Source organism: Brienomyrus brachyistius, chromosome 11 (genome assembly GCF_023856365.1).
Source record: "Brienomyrus brachyistius isolate T26 chromosome 11, BBRACH_0.4, whole genome shotgun sequence".
Lineage (NCBI taxonomy): Eukaryota > Metazoa > Chordata > Actinopteri > Osteoglossiformes > Mormyridae > Brienomyrus > Brienomyrus brachyistius.
In genome coordinates this window covers 10,183,762-10,204,576 of record NC_064543.1, presented here as the reverse complement: position 1 = coordinate 10,204,576, position 20,815 = coordinate 10,183,762, and the positions used below count along the sequence as shown (strand labels likewise).

The 20,815-nt window shown below is 45.8% G+C and overlaps 1 protein-coding gene across 1 annotated transcript; it reads left to right on the top strand.

Annotated features, from left to right (window-relative positions):
- Positions 1–192: 192 nt before the first annotated feature.
- LOC125704197 (C-type lectin domain family 18 member A-like) lies at positions 193–20,739 on the top strand. Its single transcript, XM_048969550.1, has 12 exons — positions 193–397; positions 897–988; positions 8,423–8,653; positions 8,756–8,853; positions 9,164–9,285; positions 9,889–9,996; positions 11,242–11,334; positions 11,501–11,607; positions 12,487–12,616; positions 12,730–12,826; positions 13,290–13,381; positions 19,929–20,739. The coding sequence occupies exons 1-12, from the start codon at positions 259–261 to the stop codon at positions 19,964–19,966; spliced, it is 1,347 nt and encodes a 448-aa protein (XP_048825507.1). The 5' UTR covers positions 193–258; the 3' UTR covers positions 19,967–20,739.
- The last annotated feature ends 76 nt before the right edge of the window (positions 20,740–20,815 follow it).

Sequence of the window (20,815 nt, the reverse complement as noted above, 5' to 3'; positions counted from 1 at the left end):
AAATAGCATAAAGCCGGATTTACGTCTCAAGGACATCATTGTTTTTGCACACAATCCAGAGCGATGCTTATTGTTGCGGCGGCTGTACAGTGAGGGTTTGCGGGTAACCAATGTCAGTCAAGCTCTTGAAGCTGAATAATGAAGCGGGCCGGGCCAAATGCGTGCGGGTGACTGAGTGGGAGTCGATGCATTGGCTGGGAGACAACGGCGGCGGAGGCGGTGTGTCACAACTGCGCGTACAAGTTGTAGCTGGTGGTAATGTCCGCTTCAGTAATGGGAGTTCGCCGGGACTCGGGTTACTTACTTCTCCTTCTCATTGTGACTCTTCCAGTGTCGTATTCTCGGGGAAACTGGATTTTGAGGGAGAAACGAGTTAGCTCGAACCCACCTGCCATGGGTAAGAAAGAAAACACTTGCTTTCAGCACCGTTGCATTTTAACGGCGGGGGAGCCTTAATGCAAGCCGGGCAGAGAGACGTTGCGGTTTCTAAATAGAGAAAAAGTTTGGCTGCTTTCGCGCACAGATTTCACTGGCTAGAAATATGTTTTTACTAAATTTAAATACTGACCGCAACTGGAAGAATGCCCCAAACTTGCTTTAGTCTCTAAAACTATTTTGTTAGGCTTACTTTTTTATTATAATGAATATATATTAAAATTAATGTTAAATGGATATTTTATAATGGTTATTTGCCTTCATTCTTTGCTCTGAAATCCCTGGCGACATGATAAAAGATTAAAGACCGTATTTACTTCTTATTTGCAATGTTCTGATGAGTTCATACATAATTGGTTATGCCCCCACCCCTCTTCCTCCTCCCCAATAACCCCATACATTCCGTTACCATGGGGATCCCTTCCAGTGGTAAAGTAATCGTGCGCCTTCTTTTATTTTAGGGCTGGGAGTGAGGAACCTTTATCAGATTGTTACGCAGCACAATCGGCTGAGGACACGAGTCACCCCTATGGCTGCAAACATGCAAAAAATGGTTGGTCACCTTTATTTTCATTCCTTAGATGAAGGAATCTCCGTCTGTCTAGCCACATATTTGCCAGTTAGAGGAAGAAGCACATTTACAACTTATGCAATACTGCAATTCCATTGTATTTATTTTTCTTCTGTTCTTTTTAAAATCGTTTTTTGACACTAAGATACCATATGTAACACACCTGTTACTGGAAGAATTTTATGAATAAATGGTAGTGGTGATAGTGGTAACCTTTCATCGTAATTTACCCGAGGTGTTTGTTCCTGATATCAGGCATATTTAAAAGCACATATAAGGCAAACAGTGCATTAAAACAAGACAGCCTTACAAATGCACCTGTTTTTTTTTCTCATGGTGGAACGACAAAATTTGGCCCTTTAAGGAATAACATGTTAAAAACGAAAAGAGAATTTCCCCACGGGTATCAATGGTAATAATTATAATAATAATAATTCTAATTATTTGTCATTATTTCTACCTTGCATATACTGTTCTGCTATTCATAACATTTGATTTGAAATAACAATTTTCCCCCAGCAACCTAGACCAGGATACGTGGTCATAAGATGGATGGATGGATGGATGGATGGAGGAATGGATGGATGGAGGATGGCTGTTTTGTCAAAACTCAGTTATTGGTTTTTCGTTATTAAAATCAGGAGCACAAAGTTAAACTGATAAGAAATCTGAATTTTCTTTCAGCACACATGCACTTCTGACCGTAAAAAAGACAGTAAGCAGAAATACATGTTAAGTTTAAATGAATTTTCAGTAACTTGAGTCAAGCCTAATTATTTAAGGAATTCCACTTCACCGGGGCGCCAAAGGAAGCTGGATTTTGTTCTGCGTTCATTTTTTCTTGATTACTTTGGTAAAACTCCATCTCCCGTACAGAATTTCAGGTCTAAATTATTTGAAAGTTGAAAGACAATCCAATCATTAACCTTGGGGCTTGTGAGTGGGTTTTGGGGTGGGGGGGGGGGTGGGGTTCCTGTTCAGTGTTACTGAAAACGTAGGATGATTTAAATACATACAATGTATGGGAATCACTAGGAACTGGACTGGCAAGCACAGCAAGCACGTGTCAGTATCGTGTAAGTTTAATGTCCAACATCCTTTTACCATGTTCTGATGTTATAATCATGGTCGTTTTGTTGTATCTATTTTAATTTTAAACCACTTTGACTCATCCTCAGTTTTTCATCACTCCTGGAAATATTATGGTTCATCTATATACCGGTATTTAAATTTCCTTAAAATATTTCAAATGATAGAGTTGGTTGTAAGATGTTAACACTGCCGAAAGCAAAGTTACAGGCCGCACAGCGATAGTGGTTCAAGTGCTGAAATCTTATTAGTAGCTTAATACGTCTGCAGAAATGCAGCCATGTCTTTTCGGCTCGGAAGTGCTATTTGTGGAAAGAAATCTGGCTGCAGCGGTGACTGTTCGTCTTGAGCGGTATATAAATGATTGGTGGATCGGCGGTGCTGCCAGCGGGGAAATGTGAGTAAGCGTGCATCCCCTTCATAGCAGAGTGCTGAGTTTCACGTGGACAGAGAAGCCGCAATAAGACGACCCACAGCTTTAATAGGCCAGCCTCTTCACTCAAGGCAGCGCTGAACTTCGGCTGGATCAAGGCTGGAGAAAGAATATAAAGTCAGAGGAAAAGGAGAGTCCATCGCCTGGCCCTCCCTTGCTTGCGGTTCATCGCTCTGGTACGAAAGCAGAAATTATAACAACAATGAGTTACAGAACCACAAAAATGAAATCTTTGAGTTCAGTCATTTAAAATGTGATTGGTCATCAATGATGCATTTTTGGATGAAATTTAATGCTGCATTGAGATGTCTATATTTTTTGCCAGATTGTTTGCGTTGTTCATTATTTTAATGAGTTTTATTGTATGAACAGCTGCACTGCATGTATTGTTAATAAGCATCAATTGTTGGAATTATTTCAAGGGCACATTTAGGGCACATTATCACCCACAACACCATCCAACACTATAAAATATCAGTGCAGCAAAACAACTTTCAGGTTTTCTTGATTTTATTGGTATACATGCAGGGGCTGGCTTATTGGCTATACCTACTTGATAATGCAAACTACCTGCTTCTCCAAACAGCGAATCATGTGCATGCAACTTAACACATACAGCACTCAGTCAGGGTCAAACAGGTTCAGTTACTGTGTGGGAAAGATGCATGGCCTAAGCATGGTGTGATTGTTGGTGCCTGATGTGGTTCCTGTGTCTCTGAAACAGCCACTCTGCCGGGATCCTCACCAATTAATGTGCCTGGAGTTTATAGAGAACAATGTCAGCAAAGAACACGGAGTCAATGCTATTTCTTTGTGCAAAAATGTTGCACGTTTTAAAATTTTTTTTTTGTTTCACAAAAATGTTTTGAGGGCAGAATGAAAAATGATTGGTTCAGAGAGATAACCAATCAGATTGTAGGAGTTGGATCTAAGCAACTAGAGGAGGCGGGAGCAAGACATCTAATTGGTTGGTTCCACCTTGTTGCTTGGACCCACCTCCTCTACAATGTGATTGGTTATCTCTCTGAACCAATCATTTTGTGTTCTGCCCTCAGAATATTTTTGTATATATGTAAATATATTGTATATAAGTAAAACTCTCATAAGAAAACAGATCTTGTTAATCAGAGGAGGATGGCTGTGCAGGACCACCTCAGTACAACAATGGCATGTAGAAAGGCTTCTCTAGATGTGTCACATCCTGCACGTCCGACCCTCCTTTGTGCCACGCCCCCTCGTTAACCTCGTGTGGAATCCCCATGTGATCAGTTGTTTTGAATTGTTTTCCTGATTCCTGTGCATATAAGTCTGTGTTCGAGTATGTTTCCCTAGTCTTGTCATTAACGTCTCCACCCCGCCAATGTTGCCCTGTGCCCCCGATCGGTATTATCCCTTTAATAAACCCCGCGTTTACCCCTGATTCCCGGCCTCCCGTGCTTCCCTTCCCGTCGTGCCTCCATCCCGTTGTGACAAGATGTGCCTTGTCTACTCTTGCAATCATGGGTCCCATCACTAAGAATACATTGATGAAAAATCACAAAAAATGACCCACAAGTCATTAAATCTAAAATGAACCACAAATCATTAGATGACTTTATGGGCCCGTCTTGTTCAGATGCATTCGACGGACCATGCTTGAAATGCTGAAATGAAATGTCGCCCAACAGCGGGTCCTGCCGGGTGCTAGCTATGCATATCTAATGACGTGACCAGTGAGTGTACACTAGCGGCTAATCTTAAATCCTAAAGGCTCCACGCCAGGCAAGGTTTCTGTGCTCCGTGTCAGACCATCACAATTTATACCGTGGATCCAAGGGAACAGGAAAGGAAAATGAGCCATAATAGAGTCTGTAGAGTTTGTATTTCACTCTGGGAGCCGCTATGAAGCTGATAAGATGGCACAATTAGGAGTAGCTCTGTTTCCGAGTGTGCATTAAAGCGAGTGGTCGTGTGAAATCGTTGGCGAGATTAAATGCATGGTTGAAGTGCTCGCGATCTAAAGCGCTTCAGGCCTCAGCGTTTGATGATGTGCTGAGACATCGGCCGCTGACAGACATAGCCCTGCTCCGCCTGTCTGTAAAACGATTAAGGATATCAGAGTTCTCGCGACATCCCTCCTTTTATGAGATAAAAATGGCGTTCATTAAAAAAAAAAAAAAAACAAAAAAAAAACAGCCATCTTTTGACTGATTTCTCTTTTAGCGATTTGTCCCACGGTTCTTACAAAGAGCGTGTCAGAGGAGAGGGTGACTTGTGTCCTTTGAATGCTTGGCACTCGAACTTCAAAGGGATGGAGAGAGTTGGATTATTCTTCTGATGTACGCAGGGCCCAATATAAAGCGAGTAGCTCTCTCATTGTTCCTAAAAGTGAGAACATGGTGTCACTGTGCAATATATGAAGGACAGCATCTCTGTGTCTGAGCAGGTGTGAGCTCTGGTCCCGACATTTCAGTCGTTCCCTTGATGATATTACATACTTTGCCTGTATTACTACGGTAAATATCACGCCAGCCGCATCTGTAATGTGTAAATAGTTTAGCAGTGCGATCCAAATCTACAGGGATGCAGGCGAGAAGATAAATGAAATGATAATAAGGGAGAAGGTTTCAGACCCAGTGGTGGACGGTTCAAATGCCAGCGGAGAGTATTGGCATCAATACCTCAGAATCTGAACTAGCATCTTTAGCAGAAATGCTCTGTTGCGGAAATGGGCATTAAACATCCCTGGTTTTGCGGCCCGCGTTCATGAACCCAGCCCTGTTTATTGGACTGAGGAAATAAAGCCAGAGGGTATAGAAGATGCCCTTCTGCTTGACTTCCAGAAGACTTCCTGTCCTTGGTATCAGAGAGCTTCCTTTAAAGCACACAGGCCAGCCATGTTTAACAAATCATGTGTCCTGACCCAGCGGTTCTCGTGCCATGCCTGGCCCCTGTGAGCTGGCAGCTGAAAGTAGCTTCTTAGTTCGTTCTCTCATCTCCTGCCATTTAAGAAATAAAGATACAGAACGTGAGTGAAGCAAACAAGTCAATCTGACCAGTGGATGCATGGCGACATTCATATTTTTAATAGGTAAATGTAAGTAAGGGGGCGGCATGGTGGTGCAGTGGTTAGCACTGTGGCCTCACACCTCTGCGACCCGGGTTTGAGTCTCCGTCTGAGTCACATGTGTGTGGAGTTTGCATGTTCTCCCCATGTCGTCGTGGGGTTTCCTCCGGGTACTCCGGTTTCCCCCCACAGTCCAAAAACATGCTGAGGCTAATTGGAGTTGCTAAATTGCCCGTAGGTGTGCATGTGAGAGTGAATGGTGTGTGAGTGTGCCCTGCGATGGGCTGGCCCCCCATCCTGGGTTGTTCCCTGCCTCGTGCCCATTGCTTCCGGGATAGGCTCCGGACCCCCCGCGACCCAGTAGGATAAGCGGTTTGGAAAATGGATGGATGGATGTTAGCAAGGGAACAGAATCACTTCTTCACCCCCTGGTTAATCACCTTTCTGTCTTTTCATCTCCAGAATGTTGCTGCCGTTCTCTCTCTCTCTGATCTTCTACTCCTGCATGTGTTTTTGCTTTCTTTCATGATGAAAGAGTGTGTTTTCTTAAACTATTCTGCCGGCTTTTGTAAAAAGTAATTATAAATTAAATGTTGTAACACACATTTGCTGCATTAAATTCCAGTGGCAGTTACATTGACAGGTTTCCATATAATGTTTACTGTATAGTAGCTCATAAAAACTCTAGTGTCCAAACGAAGAACTATTATTGTCCTTGTCATCAGTAGTGATGGTATATGTATGTTTTAATAACTTCAATAATGCCAGTTTAGCATTCTCTTTTCTGCAAGCAGGCAAACTGTATGTGAATCTTCAGCAATGTTCTGTGTCATTCTTAAGTGAAGATCAACTTTAGCTTTTAGGACAGTATGTTATAGAGCAGAGTTAAATGGGTGTAATTTTTGCTTTGTGTGTTTCGGCACAGGCAGGCTTAAATACCAGGCTTGGAGAGATTTAGGGAAGGGGGTCACTAAATATGAGGGGGGGACCTGTCACTGGATGGTTCTGAGAAAGTCCAGGAGAAGCCAGACGAAGTGCTGAGAGTGGGACGGTACGGCCAGCCGGGACAACTACAGCGGCCCGACCCGTGACATCACACATGTTAGGCATGAAGAAGGAGCAGGTTGTACGGTGTGAACAGGGAGAAAGGCAGAAAAATGAGGTAGGGAGGGCAGCTTACGGTGTCCTCTGATCACCGACACCACTGCACCGAGTGGAGTCTGATGACTTGTGTGACTTTCCAGGCATCTCTGCCGACATCCCACTGCCCCTGGAGAATGTTCCGGAAGGGAGTTTGGTGCAGTTCCCCGCCACATTAGTGAAGGTTGAAGGGAATTTCCATGACAACACGTAGCGGGTCTCATGTGCAGTGGTCTCAAAGACTGCATGGCGCGGCCCGTCTCGATCAGCAGTGGTGGTTCAAGGATGTCGTCCTGTTGACACTTTCTGAACCTCGATTCGCTGCCGCTAGTGTCAGTGTTTGGGCTGGTAGCCTCACTTTTTCAGCATTCTTGTAAGTCTTAGATGTTTCTGTTAGTGGGGTTGAGTCACAGCCAGCTGGAACCCTGCTATAATCCTGTGGGTTGCTATGACCGTAGCCGGTGCTGGTTCACGCCTCTTGGCCCCGCTGGCAGGCCCAGCGAACGCGGTGCTGTGCTGTTGTATGATTCAGATGAATTAATGCATCCTGATCAGCACGTCTCGCACACACGTACCGCTGGACCCAGTCGCCTGTGACTGATGGAGGGCGGATCCTACCCGCGTTGTGCTTCGTGCAGTCTTGATGCGTGAAGGGCAGCAAAAAAATAAATAAAACGTGTTTGCGTTCTCCGTCTGTCCGTTTTTCTTCATTTACAGCTGTGCCGAGTGCTTCATTGTGAATCGGCGGGGTTTCATACGCCAAGGAAAAAAGGCAAAAGTTTAAACAGACTTTCCATTGTTTCACCCTCGTCACGGAAGAGGTCTGCTAATGTATCACTTAGCCGACGGGCTCCCAGTGCGATCCGCACGGCGGCCTGGGAAGCCACACTGTCAGAGGGAATGCTAATGGTCCGGCTAATCTGATCCCGTTTCTTCTCATAGCCCTGGAGATAATTGAAACGTGTTTCTCCTCGGCCTGACCCGCTATCCCAGGCTACGCTCAGCTGCCCACACCCCCTTCCCCCGGCCTGCCCGCGTCTCCATGCTGGAAGCAGCTGCTGTTGGCCGATGTTCTGGTCCTCTTGGCAGAACTAGCAGGTTCCCATCACCTGAGAGCGAGTTTGCCGGCTATCATCTCGCAGTTCTGTCTCCCTGCACATCGCCGGCTAATTTTGGCCGAGTGGAATAAAAGTGACGTGGGTCACCTGAGGGTTCCAGGGGGCTCTCTGAAGGGGGGGGGGGGGAGGCTGTTATGCGATAGTGGGATGGCCTGGGTGCCCCGCTCTCCAATGTCAGACACGGACTCGAGCTTCACTGACCCCGAGATTTTCTGTAGCCGACATTATGCAGCTCTGCTTGCCAGACAGAAATTCCATGGTTTACAGGCGTGTGTGGAAATGTTGTGTGGTTTCGTTCCTGACATCCTGACATTTCCCAGTTTCCCACAGACCGGGCAGTCACGCTAAAGTAGGTCGTACCAGAAAGTCATGCTCAGGGTCTCCCTGGGTGGCTGCTCGGGCCTCTGGCACAAAGGGGTGAGTCTGACAGGCTCACATTCACTCACAAAGGCAGGAAACATGGTCCTCGATGCCGGTACCACTCCACAGCTCTCACTGTGAGCGTCCGCACCCACCCATAATATAGTTTGCCGTTTTCTGAATGGGGCCCCACCACCCTCCTACCTCCACCCTGTGCCCCCAACCACCAGGTGTGGAGCAAGAAGCTGGCCCTGCTTGCCCAGGAGAGAGCAGAGTCCTGCCACCCAGACCCCGCCCACTGGGACCCAATGTCCAATCACGTGGGCTGGAATGCCCAACGCTCCGCCCCTGGTGCCGCTTCCATCTCTGAGGTCATTGACTCCTGGTTCCAGGAGGGGCAGGACTACGACTACCTGAGTGGGCAGTGCCAGGGGAACCGCACCTGCAGTCACTATACACAGGTGATCAAAGCCGGCGGCTGCAGGGCTGACAGTCACTGGGGTCAGCATACTGTGCCATGACAAAACTAAAACCCTCCGCCTGTACCCTCTCCCTTCCTGCAGCTCGTATGGGCCACGTCCAGCCAGGTGGGCTGTGTCCAGCGGCTGTGCACAAGCGGGTCCTCACAGTGGGAGCTGTTCATCTGCGCCTATTCGCCTGGGTGAGTGGCCGCCCAGGACATCAAACACTCCTCCGTCGTCCCATAACCTGCCGTCCATCTCTGAAGAATGTTCCATTAGTGTTTGGATCTGTGCACTGCACACTGCATCTAACAGTTATTTAAATAACACCTCTTTTATCCAAAGACTAGTAGTATACATTGAAAAAATGTTAATTGGCTTTTAGAAGCAATGAATTAAAGTGTGTTTAGACCGAAGCTTCAGCCACCAGGATCCGCAGTGACCTGTTCTCACGGATTTGGGGTTTGGCTGGTGCTGATGTGACCCAGCGTGTCACTGTCCTGTGCGCAGTGGGAACTGGGAGGCGAACGGGATGATGGTGCGGCCCTACAAGGCGGGACCCTACTGCTCGCTCTGCACCTCCGACATGTCCGGCTGCTTCCGTCTCTGGGACCACGTGGGGGGTCTGTGTGGTGAGAACCCCCCCCCCCCCATCCACCCATGATGGTCTCACAGAACGTATTCGTAAAATGCTTCTTTTTATGGGTTTGGCTTTTTACGCGCTCAGCTGCCAGTTGGTAGCCTGGTTACCGCACACAGTGATGGCACCATTAAGTACAAAAGCATGGACTGTGTGTGGAGCGTCATTAGGACTGCGGTAATGAACAATGACGAGAAAATTACATACAAGTTATGTCATGTGAACCATAGCAATAAAAAAAAGTTTTTTAGGCATGACAAACTATAGCCAAATATCATTAGTCAAATATTAACACACATCACAAAGAAGTGTGTTGTGAGGTGAACAGACTTTGACAATTTTGAAAAAAAAAGGGGCAGAAAGTTTTTCAAAAGCAGACAATGGCTTTATGACCCCCCCCTCGTGATCCCTCCCCCCCCCCTTTCAGATGCATTCCATGATTCAAGTGTAAAAGGTTTTATAAAGATATAAAAAATGTGATTTCATCATCACAGACTGTAACAGCTGACATACCCACAGATCTGCTGGGTCCATGTTTGTTTGAAGGGCTGCTGCACGTCATGTGATGTGAGTCACATGTGACGTTGTTTTTCAGAGACGCCCCGGAATCCCTGTCGCATGAGCTGCGGGCAGTACGGCCAGCTGAATGCATCCACGTGCCAGTGCCACTGTGCTGCAGGGTTCACAGGACGCTTCTGTCAGGGTACGAGGCTGTCTGTGCGTGTCTATATCTGTGATCTATACTAATCATAAGCAGGCTGTGTAGCAAAAGCAGAGAGCATTTACAGCCGTGAGTGGCAGGGTGTCTGTGCTGCTGTGTTTGACAGGGTCTTTGTACCACTGTGTTTGACATGGTGTCCGTGCTGCTGTGTTTGACAGGGTCTTTATACCGCTGTGTTTGACATGGTGTCTGTGCTGCTGTGTTTGACCTGGTGTCTGTGCTGCTGTATTTGACAGGGTCTTTGTACCGCTGTGTTTGACCTCGTGTCCGTGCTGCTGTGTTTGACAGGGTCTTTGTACCATTGTATTTGTCATGGTGTCTGTGCTGCTGTGTTTGACAGGGTCTTTGTACTACTGTGTTTGACAGGGTGTCTGTGCTGCTGTATTTGACAGGGTGTTTGTACCGCTGTGTTTGACCTCGTGTCCGTGCTGCTGTATTTGACAGGGTCTTTGTACCATTGTATTTGTCATGGTGTCTGTGCTGCTGTGTTTGACAGGCTCTTTGTACCGCTGTGTTTGACAGGGTGTCTGTGCTGCTGTGTTTGACAGGGTCTTTGTACCGCTGTGTTTGACCTCGTGTCCGTGCTGCTGCGTTTGACAGGGTCTTTGTACCATTGTATTTGTCATGGTGTCTGTGCTGCTGTGTTTGACAGGGTCTTTGTACTGCTGTGTTTGACCTGGTGTCTGTGCTGCTGTATTTGACAGGGTCTTCGAACCGCTGTGTTTGACATGGTGTCCGTGCTGCTGTGTTTGACAGGGTCTTTGTACCGCTGTGTTTGACAGGGTGTCTGTGCTGCTGTGTTTGACAGGGTCTTTGTACCGCTGTGTTTGACATGGTGTCCGTGCTGCTGTGTTTGACAGGGTCTTTGTACCACTGTGTTTGACAGGGTGTCTGTGTTGCTGTGTTTGACAGGGTCTTTGAACCGCTGTGTTTGATATGGTGTCCGTGCTGCTGTGTTTAGAAGTGTGTTTATAACACTGCTACATTATGTGACATTGTTCTACATCTGTGTCAGAGTACGGTGATTCTCGTATGTATGTTTTTCTGTATGTCTGTTGTATTCCAGTTCGTCAGTGCCGCACCGTCTGCTTTGTCTCTGGCCATAGTTTGTCTGTGCCCTGGTGTCTGTTCTGTCCCCGATGACGCTGTGTGTGTGCTGCCGTGTTTTAGTCTCTGATGCTGGTGTGGCATCGGTTCAGTGTGTAATGGCATGTGTTTGTGCCGCAGTGCGCTGCAGCGTGCAGTGCGTACACGGCCGATACAGGGAGGAGGAGTGTTCCTGTGTCTGTCATGTCGGCTATGGAGGAGCAGAGTGTGCAGGTGACAGGCGGGCCAGGGGTGGGCGGGGGGGGTCCTTCTTTCCTGGAAGTCCCATTATCAGGAAGACAGTGGTGCATGTGGTGCTGCGCCCATCCAGCCCCCAGAGGCTAGAGCCCATGTTTTTTTTTGCCTTGGTGGTGCCATCTGACGATGCTCCCCTGACCAGAGAAGCTCCAGTTTCCGTTCCACAGCTGTGGGGTGCGTATCGACGGAGACTGCTTCATGGTCTCCCCGGAAACAGATACCTACTACGGGGCCAAAATCCACTGCCAGGTGAGGCCCTGATCAGGGAAGGTCCCCTGTGGGGTGCATGAACACACCCCCTCCCTCCCCCCGTCAGAATGGTGTAGTCGTCTCAGGGTCTTTTATCCCAGTAAAAAGCAGGGGGCCATTTAAGCAGTTACTTAGCTGCTTGTCAGAGTGATTCGCATTTACTGATGCTTTTCAGTATCGGTGGCTGGGAGATAAATCACACATTTTTCCGGCGCATTATCACACTATAATCTGGTTTTCTGCATTATCTACTAGCTGAGTGCCAGATCCTCTGCTTCAGAGGCGTAACCTGGGGCTCAGGGTTAACGGCGCATTGCGCCAACAGGGCTGAGCCTGCATTTTGTTCCGGTAAAATCTGGAACCTCTCAGATAATCGGAGCACTGTGACTCATTGTACCTAAAAATGTAAGTTGCTTTACAGAAGAAAAACATTTAGTGGATGTACAAAATGAATTATCCATCCATCCATCCATCCATCCATCCAGTTCTTATCCTGTACAGGGTTACAGGGGTGGACTGTATATAGGACATATATCCTGTAGGATGTATGACAGAAGGGGTGTGTGCTGCGGTTTGCTCCTTGTCTCTGCATTTAATCAAGGTGAAAGCTACAGCTAACTAGTTTTGGTTAAAGTTTCGCAGCTTAATCTGCTCCCGCCAAAATAATGTGCCTCCGCGGCGCTTGTTCTGCATTAGACGGACCGATGTAAAGGTCACATGTTAGCCCTGTAGCTGAGCAGCAAGCACAAGTCGCTAACAGTTCATCAGTGAGCTCTTCCTGGCAGCGAGCAGTAGGCCTCATAAGATGTTTGTCTGTGAGGGAAATGGAGGGGGAAGCTGAAGGATGGGGTGTTCTTCTGGATCTCCGGTGCCCCGCAGGAGAAAGGAGGAGTTCTGGCTCAGATCCACAACCAGAAGGTTCAGGACATCCTGGCGTTCTACCTCAGCCAGCTGGAGACCACTAACGAGGTCACTGACGCGGACTTTGAGACACGCAACTTCTGGATTGGTGAGAGCCCCCTCCGACTCCCCCCACCCCCTCCCCTGTGCCTGCTGTCAGCTCTTCTCTGTCACTAAAAGTTGGGCTTCCTATAGGTGTGTCTACCAATGTTTCTCCTGCAGGTCTGACCTATAAGACATCCAAGGATTCATTCCGCTGGGACTCCGGAGAGCAGCCGACTTTCACCAGCTTTGCCTTTGGGCAGCCAGACAACCAGGGGTGAGTCTGGGGTGGTCTGGCCACTAATTACACTATTGTTACACAGCAACTAGTGGAGGCGGGACCAACTAATCAGATGTCTTGGTTTTGCTTCCTCTAGTCACTTAGACCCACCTCCTCTACAATCTGATTGGTTACCTCTTTGAACCAATCATTTTTCCTTCTGCCCTCAGAATATTTTTGTGTACGTAAAATTCCCACGAGCTCTGGGCCCCCACTTTCCTTACTATGACAGCCCTTTTATGCAGCTCCTTTTCAATTAATATGATTTTTCCATACTTTTATGTACTTTAAAAGCTGCATTTGTTATTTTGCCTTATTTATATGATATGGCATTAATCACCTGCTAGCACCTTAACTTGGTCAGGGAACAGTTTACTGCATAAAACAAAACTTTGCCATGGTTTCAGTGCAATTTCCTTGTTTCACCACTTGGTGTCTCCCTTTCACCCTTTGGATGCAGTTTTGGGAACTGCGTTGAGATGCAAGCTTCCAGTGCCTTCAACTGGAACGACCAGCGCTGTAAAACACGCAACAGATACATCTGCCAGTTTGGTGAGCCTCCCATTCTGCTCCCTGTTCCCCTGTCAAGGGCAATGCAGCAAGAGCCTGCAGGGTATAGTAATTTGCTTGATTCTCAATCTAGCCAAATAATTAATAGCCAGAGTGCCTGTACATCTGTACCACATCCTCATGGCAAGCAGACTGCCAAGCAGCTATGCAGTAACCAGTCACAATGTACATATAACAATATTGATTTAATTGTGTAAATATTTGGTGTAATGCGATGGGCCTCGTGCCCATTGCTTCCAGGATAGGCTCCGGACCCCCCCCCCCCCCCGCGACCCTGTAGGATAAGTGGGTTGGAAAATGGATGGATGGATGGATATTTGGTCTAAGACTATTTGCTTCACATGAATTCCAGCGAACCCACCATAAAATTCATGTGTAAAATACAAGGGAAAAGAAGTGGAAAATTCAGGGTCAGGAAGCACAAATCCACACCAAGACTTTGTTTCAGCCACCCAGTTGAATGCTCTGTGACTGTGAGTCTTTATACTGAACAAGTTGGTTGAAACAAAATCCTGGTCTGGATTTGTACCTTCTGAACCTGAACTTTCCCTCCTCTGTTAATGGTGTGTGCATTTTCTGTACAATGCCCACAGTTGAAAAGGCAGATTTACATCTAGCTACACATCCATCCATCTTCTAATCGCTCATTTGGTATGTTTCCATAAATGTATAAAGGTCCACTCTTGATTTCCAGTTAACACACTAAGACCTGGATGTTACTATCTCTAATACAAAAGTCAGACATGAATATGCAGCCAGTCTATTTGCGGAAATGTTAGACGGACCCTGACGGAGCCCACGATATAGTAAGGATTTCTCCCATGGAGGTTATATTACTCAACAAAATTCATATGCATGCAAGGGCAATTGATAAGAGCGTAGCATTACTGAAGCTATTTTATCACACCCATTTTTTAAAAAGCCGAGACACTTTAGACACGCCCCCTAAGCTATAACCAAACTGAGGACTTGGGCAACCTTCGCTTTTAATCAGTGACACTCGTGTCTTTTGTGATCAATAGCCATCAGGTTCTCATGATGACAGATCGCATTTAAATACAGCTTGTAAACACCTATCTGTTGGATGTCAGAGTGGAAATTAAGAAGAATGTGGGGCTGCTGTGGTTCGTGTTGTGGCGGGTGATGCATTTATTTCAAAGAGCATATTAATGCAAGTTCTGCTGTTGGGTGACATGTTAAGAGTTTGTTCTTTAAAGCCTGTATATCGCCCTGAACCTTCTGACAGAAACAATTTATTTCTGTTGAGGAACAGAGATCATAAAACCCGATTTCACCTGCTGCAGTTCAGAAGTTGGTTAACTGCTTCCCTGTGCAAGCCCATAAAAATGCAACTTGAGGGAGTAACAAACAGAACACCAAACAAAGAAACAAACAAACAGAACAACAAACAAAGAAAGAAACAAACAAACAAAGAGAACAACAAACAAACAAAGAGAACACCAAACAAAGAAACAAACAAACAGAACACCAAACAAACAAACAAACAAACAAAGAGAACAACAAACAAACAAAGAGAACACCAAACAAACAAAGAGAACACCAAACAAAGAAACAAAGAGAACACAAAACAAACAAAGAGAACACCAAACAAAGAAACAAAGAGAACACAAAACAAACAAAGAGAACACCAAACAAAGAAACAAACAAACAAACAGAACAACAAAGAAACAAACAAACAGAACATTGGGGAGCAATAAATAGAACACCAAACAAACATGCAATCACAACATTGGGGAGCAACAAACAGAACACTAAACAAACAAACAAGCAGAACACCAAACAAACAAACAAAGAAGCAGAACACCAAACAAACAAACAAACAAACAGAACATTGGGGAGCAATAAATAGAACACCAAACAGATACAATGTTAGGGTCCAACAAACATACGCTGCATTAGGGACCAATAAAAGAACACAATGCTACAGTAGGGACCAACAAACACAACCCCAAACAAACAAACATAACCATAGGGACTAACGAACAGAACACAAAACAAACACAACGTTTGGGACCAACAAACATAACATAGCGGGCAAACATACACAACATGATGGAGCTACGAACATAGCATGGAGAATAAACCAGCACAATGTGGATTAAAGCTGTCATCAGTAACAAACCCAACACAAGACGATGGTTCGATAAACACACTACAAAGACTAAATAGACAGAATATGGGGAAAGCAACAGGCAAACAAGATGAATAGACAAGCACAGCAAGAAAATGTCATCTGGGTTGTCTCTAGGCACATCAACTTTCTACTGCAGTCCATAGAAATACAACTGGCTTCCTTGCTGCTTGTAAAATGTCTGTACTGTCATAAGAACATAAGAAATTTACAAACGAGAGGAGGCCATTTGGCACATCTAGCTCATTTCGGGAGAACTCAGCTAATAGCTAGTTAAAATCTTATCTAGCTGTGATTTAAAGGAACCCAGGGTTTTAGCTTCCACTACACCAACAGGAAGACTATTCCATACTCTAACTACACAGTGTGTAAAGAAGTGCTTTCTTTGTCTGTGTGTATGAATCCTGAAATGGACTGGCATCCCATCCAGGCGCCTCAACAATACATTCAATAAGTGGCTGGAAGAGGGTGGATGTATATGGGATGTCTGTTTGTGCGTATGACTTGGAGACAGTTGTATGTGTCTGCATACAGTACAGGCCAAAAATTTTGACACACCTTCTCATTCAATGTGTTGTCTTTATTTTCATGACCATTTACATTGGTAGATTCTCACTGAAGGCATCAAAACTATGAATGAACACATGTGGAGTTATGTACTTAACAAAAAAAGGTGACATAACTGAAAACATGTTTTATATTCTAGTTTCTTCAAAATAGCCTTGCTAAACACCTCTGGGAACTCCTTCAAGACTGTTGGAAAACCATTTCAGGTGACTACCTCTTGAAGCTCATCGAGAGAATGCCAAGAGTGTACAAAGCAGTAATCAGAGCAAAGGGTGGCTATTTTGAAGAAACTAGAATATAAAACATGTTTTCAGTTATGTCACCTTTTTTTGTTAAGTACATAACTCCACATGTGTTCATTCATAGTTTTGATGCCTTCAGTGAGAATCTACCGATGTAAATGGTCATGAAAATAAAGACAACACATTGAATGAGAGGGTGTGTCCAAACTTTTGGCCTGTACTGTATGTTGGGAATTGGTTATGAATGTTGTGTCAATTTTATTATGTAGTATTTAGTATTTTATTAGGGGAAGGGTACCTTATGAGTCAGTAACTAACTCCATTTGTACTGATTTTTCCAGGAGTTATGTGTAATGACTGTAATTGTGATTAGTGCTCTGTACAGTCCCCTGACTTTCTTGAAGTGGGCGGACATACGGGTAAAAAACCGCACACATTCTGTACGTTTCGGCTGCTTGACTGGTTCCATGGCATCCATATTGGTCTGACAGATTATATTTAGGAGAACAAGTAGATTGCCTGTCCTGGGATGCGCATATTAATCATATCTCTATGCCTCAGTCACTCTTCCAAACTGACGTAACCTAAAAAAAAAAAAAACCAAGCGACTGCATCTTTAAAAACAAGCCCTGCATTATAATAACGTTCCTTATTTATGTAACAAAGCCTTTCAAAGGGAAATGCCAGAGCTGTGTCATCTTTACAACATGCATTAAGCTGCCAGAGCCATGGATACGTGCTGCCGCGGAGAGAGAGAGCGAAGAACGTTCCGGTAAACGCTGCCGTCCTGAAATGTGCGGCCTCTGTCGCTGCCGATGCTTGCTAACATACAGCATCAGTTAGGTGACATTTGAACAAAAGCGGCATAATCAAGATATATGACCTCGCTGGTATAAAATCCACAAGCCTATTCCTCTAAACATAAATGCTACACAGCCAAAAGAATGTGGCACCCATACGGACATATGCCGGATGATGATGTTTCGGTCATTGACGGACCATATTTACATTGGTGGTTCCATAAAACTACGCTGTAATGGTGCTGAAAGATTCTTATCGCTTAGTGACGTCGTAGCCATTGTGACGTCATAGTGCTACGCTTTAGTCACATGTTTGTGGTGATGCCGGTGTAAAAAACCCACTGTCTGCCAGTTGTATAAAAGTACAGTATGTGATTATGTACAGTACATAATACATGAGAATGATTATAAACAACGATGTTACTGGTTTATGTATTTATTATACTGTATTTTTTTTATCATTCTTTTAGAGTATACTCATTCTACTTACAAAGAAATGCGTACTGCGGCCTAGGTGTATAGTAGGCTATACCATCGTGGTTTGTGTAAGTACTCTGTGATGTACGCACTGCAACAAAATCTCTGCATTTCGCAGAACAAATCCCAATCATTAAGGGACACATGACTGTGTGAATTAGAGGAATTGGTTGATTTAGCTACATCTTTCGCTGACACAGGCATGCATTCTCCAGCAGCAAAAATGTTTTCAGTCCAGTGGGTGGTCGAAAGGAAAAGGTGAGCAGCTTTTAACTTGGCACCATCGTTGTATCACCAAAGTCAATTCACAAAATCTCTGTGCTGCTATAGCTGGAAGTGGAGGGACTGTGAAGTGGAAACATCTGGGAGAAAATTCAGTGGCCAAGCAAAGTCATAGAAAAAAACCCAATTACCCAACATCAATACCCATATTGAATGGCTGCAAATTCCGCCATCAGTTTTTCACAGAAGTTGAAAAGCTATTATAGCAACAAAGGGCCCCCCAGCTTCATATAAAAACCCTGCGCTTCAGAAAGCACGACCAGCTGGTGACCACATACTTTTGGTCATACATTGATCAGTCATAACATTAAAACCTCGGACAGCTGAAGTGAACAACATCTTGTTACAGTGGCATCTGTCAGGGGTGCCATTATATTTTAGGCATGTGCACAGTCAGTTCTTGAAGTTGATGTGCTGGAAGCAGGAGAAATGGGCAGGCGTAAGGATCTGAGTGATTTTGACATGGGCCAAATTGCGATGGCTAGACGACTGGGTCAGAGCATCTGCAAAATGGCAGGTCTTGTGGGGTGTTCCCGGTATGCAGTGGTCAGTACCTACCAAAAGTGGTCAAAGAAAGGCCAACCGGTGAACCTGCAACGGGGTCATGGGCGCCCAAGTCTCTTTCGTGTGCGTGGGGAGCAAAGGCTGGCCCAATCGGTCTGATACCACAGGAGGGCTACTGTAGCTGAAATTGCTGAAAAAGTTAATGCTGGCTATGATAGAAAGGTGTCAGAACTCGGTGCATCGCAACTTGCTGTTTGTGGAGCTGCGCAGCCGCAAAGGTCCGAGTTCCCATGTTGACCCCTGTCCACTGTTGAAAGCGCCTACAATGGGCATGTGAGAGTGGACCATGGAGCAGTGAAAGACGGAGGTCTGGTCTGATGAGTCACGCTTCCTGTTACGGGGCACGCGTGTGGCTCAGTGGGCTACGCCTGTGTGCCTGTAATCAGAAGGTCACCGGTTCAAACCCAGCCTCAGCACATCTGGAGGTCCTTCAGCAAGGCCCTTAACCCCCAGCTCCCTGGGTGCCACTATGGGTGGCATATAAACAATGAGCAAGTTTCAGCTTTTTTTATTGTCATGTGGACGGCCGGGTGCGTGTGTGTCATTTACCTGGGGAAGAGATGGCACCAAGATGCACTATGGGAAGAAGACAAGCCAGCGGAGGCAGTGTGATGCTCTGGGCAATGTTCTGCAGGGAAATCTTGGGTTCTGGCATTTATGTGGGTGTGACGCTGACACACTAACTAAACATTGTTGCAGACCAAATACCCCCCTTCACGGCAACAGTATTTCCCAATGGTAGTGGCCTCTTTCAGCGGGTATAATGTGCCCTGCCAGACTGCAAAAATTGTTCAGGAATGATTTGAGGAATGTGAAGAAGAACTCAAGGTGTTAAACTGGCCTCCAACTTCCCCAGATCTCACTCTGCTTGAGCACCTGTGAGATGTGTTGAACAAACAAGTCCAATCCGTGGAGGCCCCGTCTCACAAAGATCTGCTGTTGACGTCTTAGTGCTAGATTCCACAGGACACCTTCAGAGGATTTGTGGAGTCCATGGCTCAGTGAGTCAGAGCTGTTTTGGTGGCACCTACACAATATTAGGAGGGGGGGGGGCTACACAATATTAGGCAAGTGGTTTTAATATTATGGCTGATCAGTGTATAGTGTACCTGCAGACCAAGAGATTAGCCACAAAAAAAATAGCTGTTACTGTCACACTAGAACATGTAACAGAATCAAACCGGTTAATATTCTGCAACAAATATAGCATGCATCCCAATACAATACAATATTCTCTGCATGTACCAGCAGTTTATGATGAACAATTTACATCTTGATGATTTACTTCCTGATTGGCACCTCACAGATCCTCTGGGAAGATGAACCTTTGATACTGAGCCTGCTTGATGATGCGTTTCGGATTTCCCTAAGCCTTTGCTCTCCCTCTCAGTTGTGCCAACACATATTTTAAAAGTTTGACTCCCTACGCTTCTGTGTGTTCCCAGGTCCGGAGCACATAGCCCTTTGGGACTTTGCTCGCTGAAGACGGTCCCCGCTGGAACCAAAGCCCCCCCACCCCCCTGCTCTGTGGACATGCTGACTATTCATCACCCACCCACCCCTACGGCCACACGCCTAATCTATATTGCTGTAGTCTTTCTTGCATTAGAGACTCGCCGTTGGGACGCTCGTCGCTCCACAGCGCCCTCTGCTTGCAGGCTGTGCTACACACTTCATTTTTTTCTGTTACCTGTAGACCTCTGTGAGGTCTTCGCACCTGCATCTTCATGGCCTTAATCTGTCCCGGCTTGGTTTTCAAAAAGACACTCCACAATGCCCATCCTCCTCCCAAACCACGCTGCCACATCTTCTGGGCCCTGAAGCCACCTCTGTGGACTGCCGCTCCCCCAAGCCAGTCTTTGCCCGGTAAAACAGAAACCCAAAATGGGGTTTGAGAATGTGGGGGCTTCCTCTTCTCGGCCTGAAGGATCCATTCCCCTTTCTGCCACCTCTGTGTTCCTGAGCTCAGTTTCATCCAGCAGGCGTTAGCTTAGGCGTAGAGCCGGCTGTCAGCATCGCTGTACTGTGTGCAATGACCCGCTGAGTCACAATATGCCGTCTTGCGCGTTACTCATACCGGTAAGAGGTGTGCAGGCAGGTCAGCCAAGGCAGCTGCTGATTGCTGTCGCATAGATTAAATGTACTTATGACCAGCTCTTTTAGTTAACTTGTGTTTTTTTTGTGCACCGAATGTATGCTATGATTACTGTTTTACTCATTCATAAATCTATTTCAATAAATTTTAGAATAATCCTTGTAGCACCTGTGTCTGTATCTGTTTCCATGCATGTCTACAAGTGTGTGTGTGTGTGTGTGTGTGTGTGTATGTGGA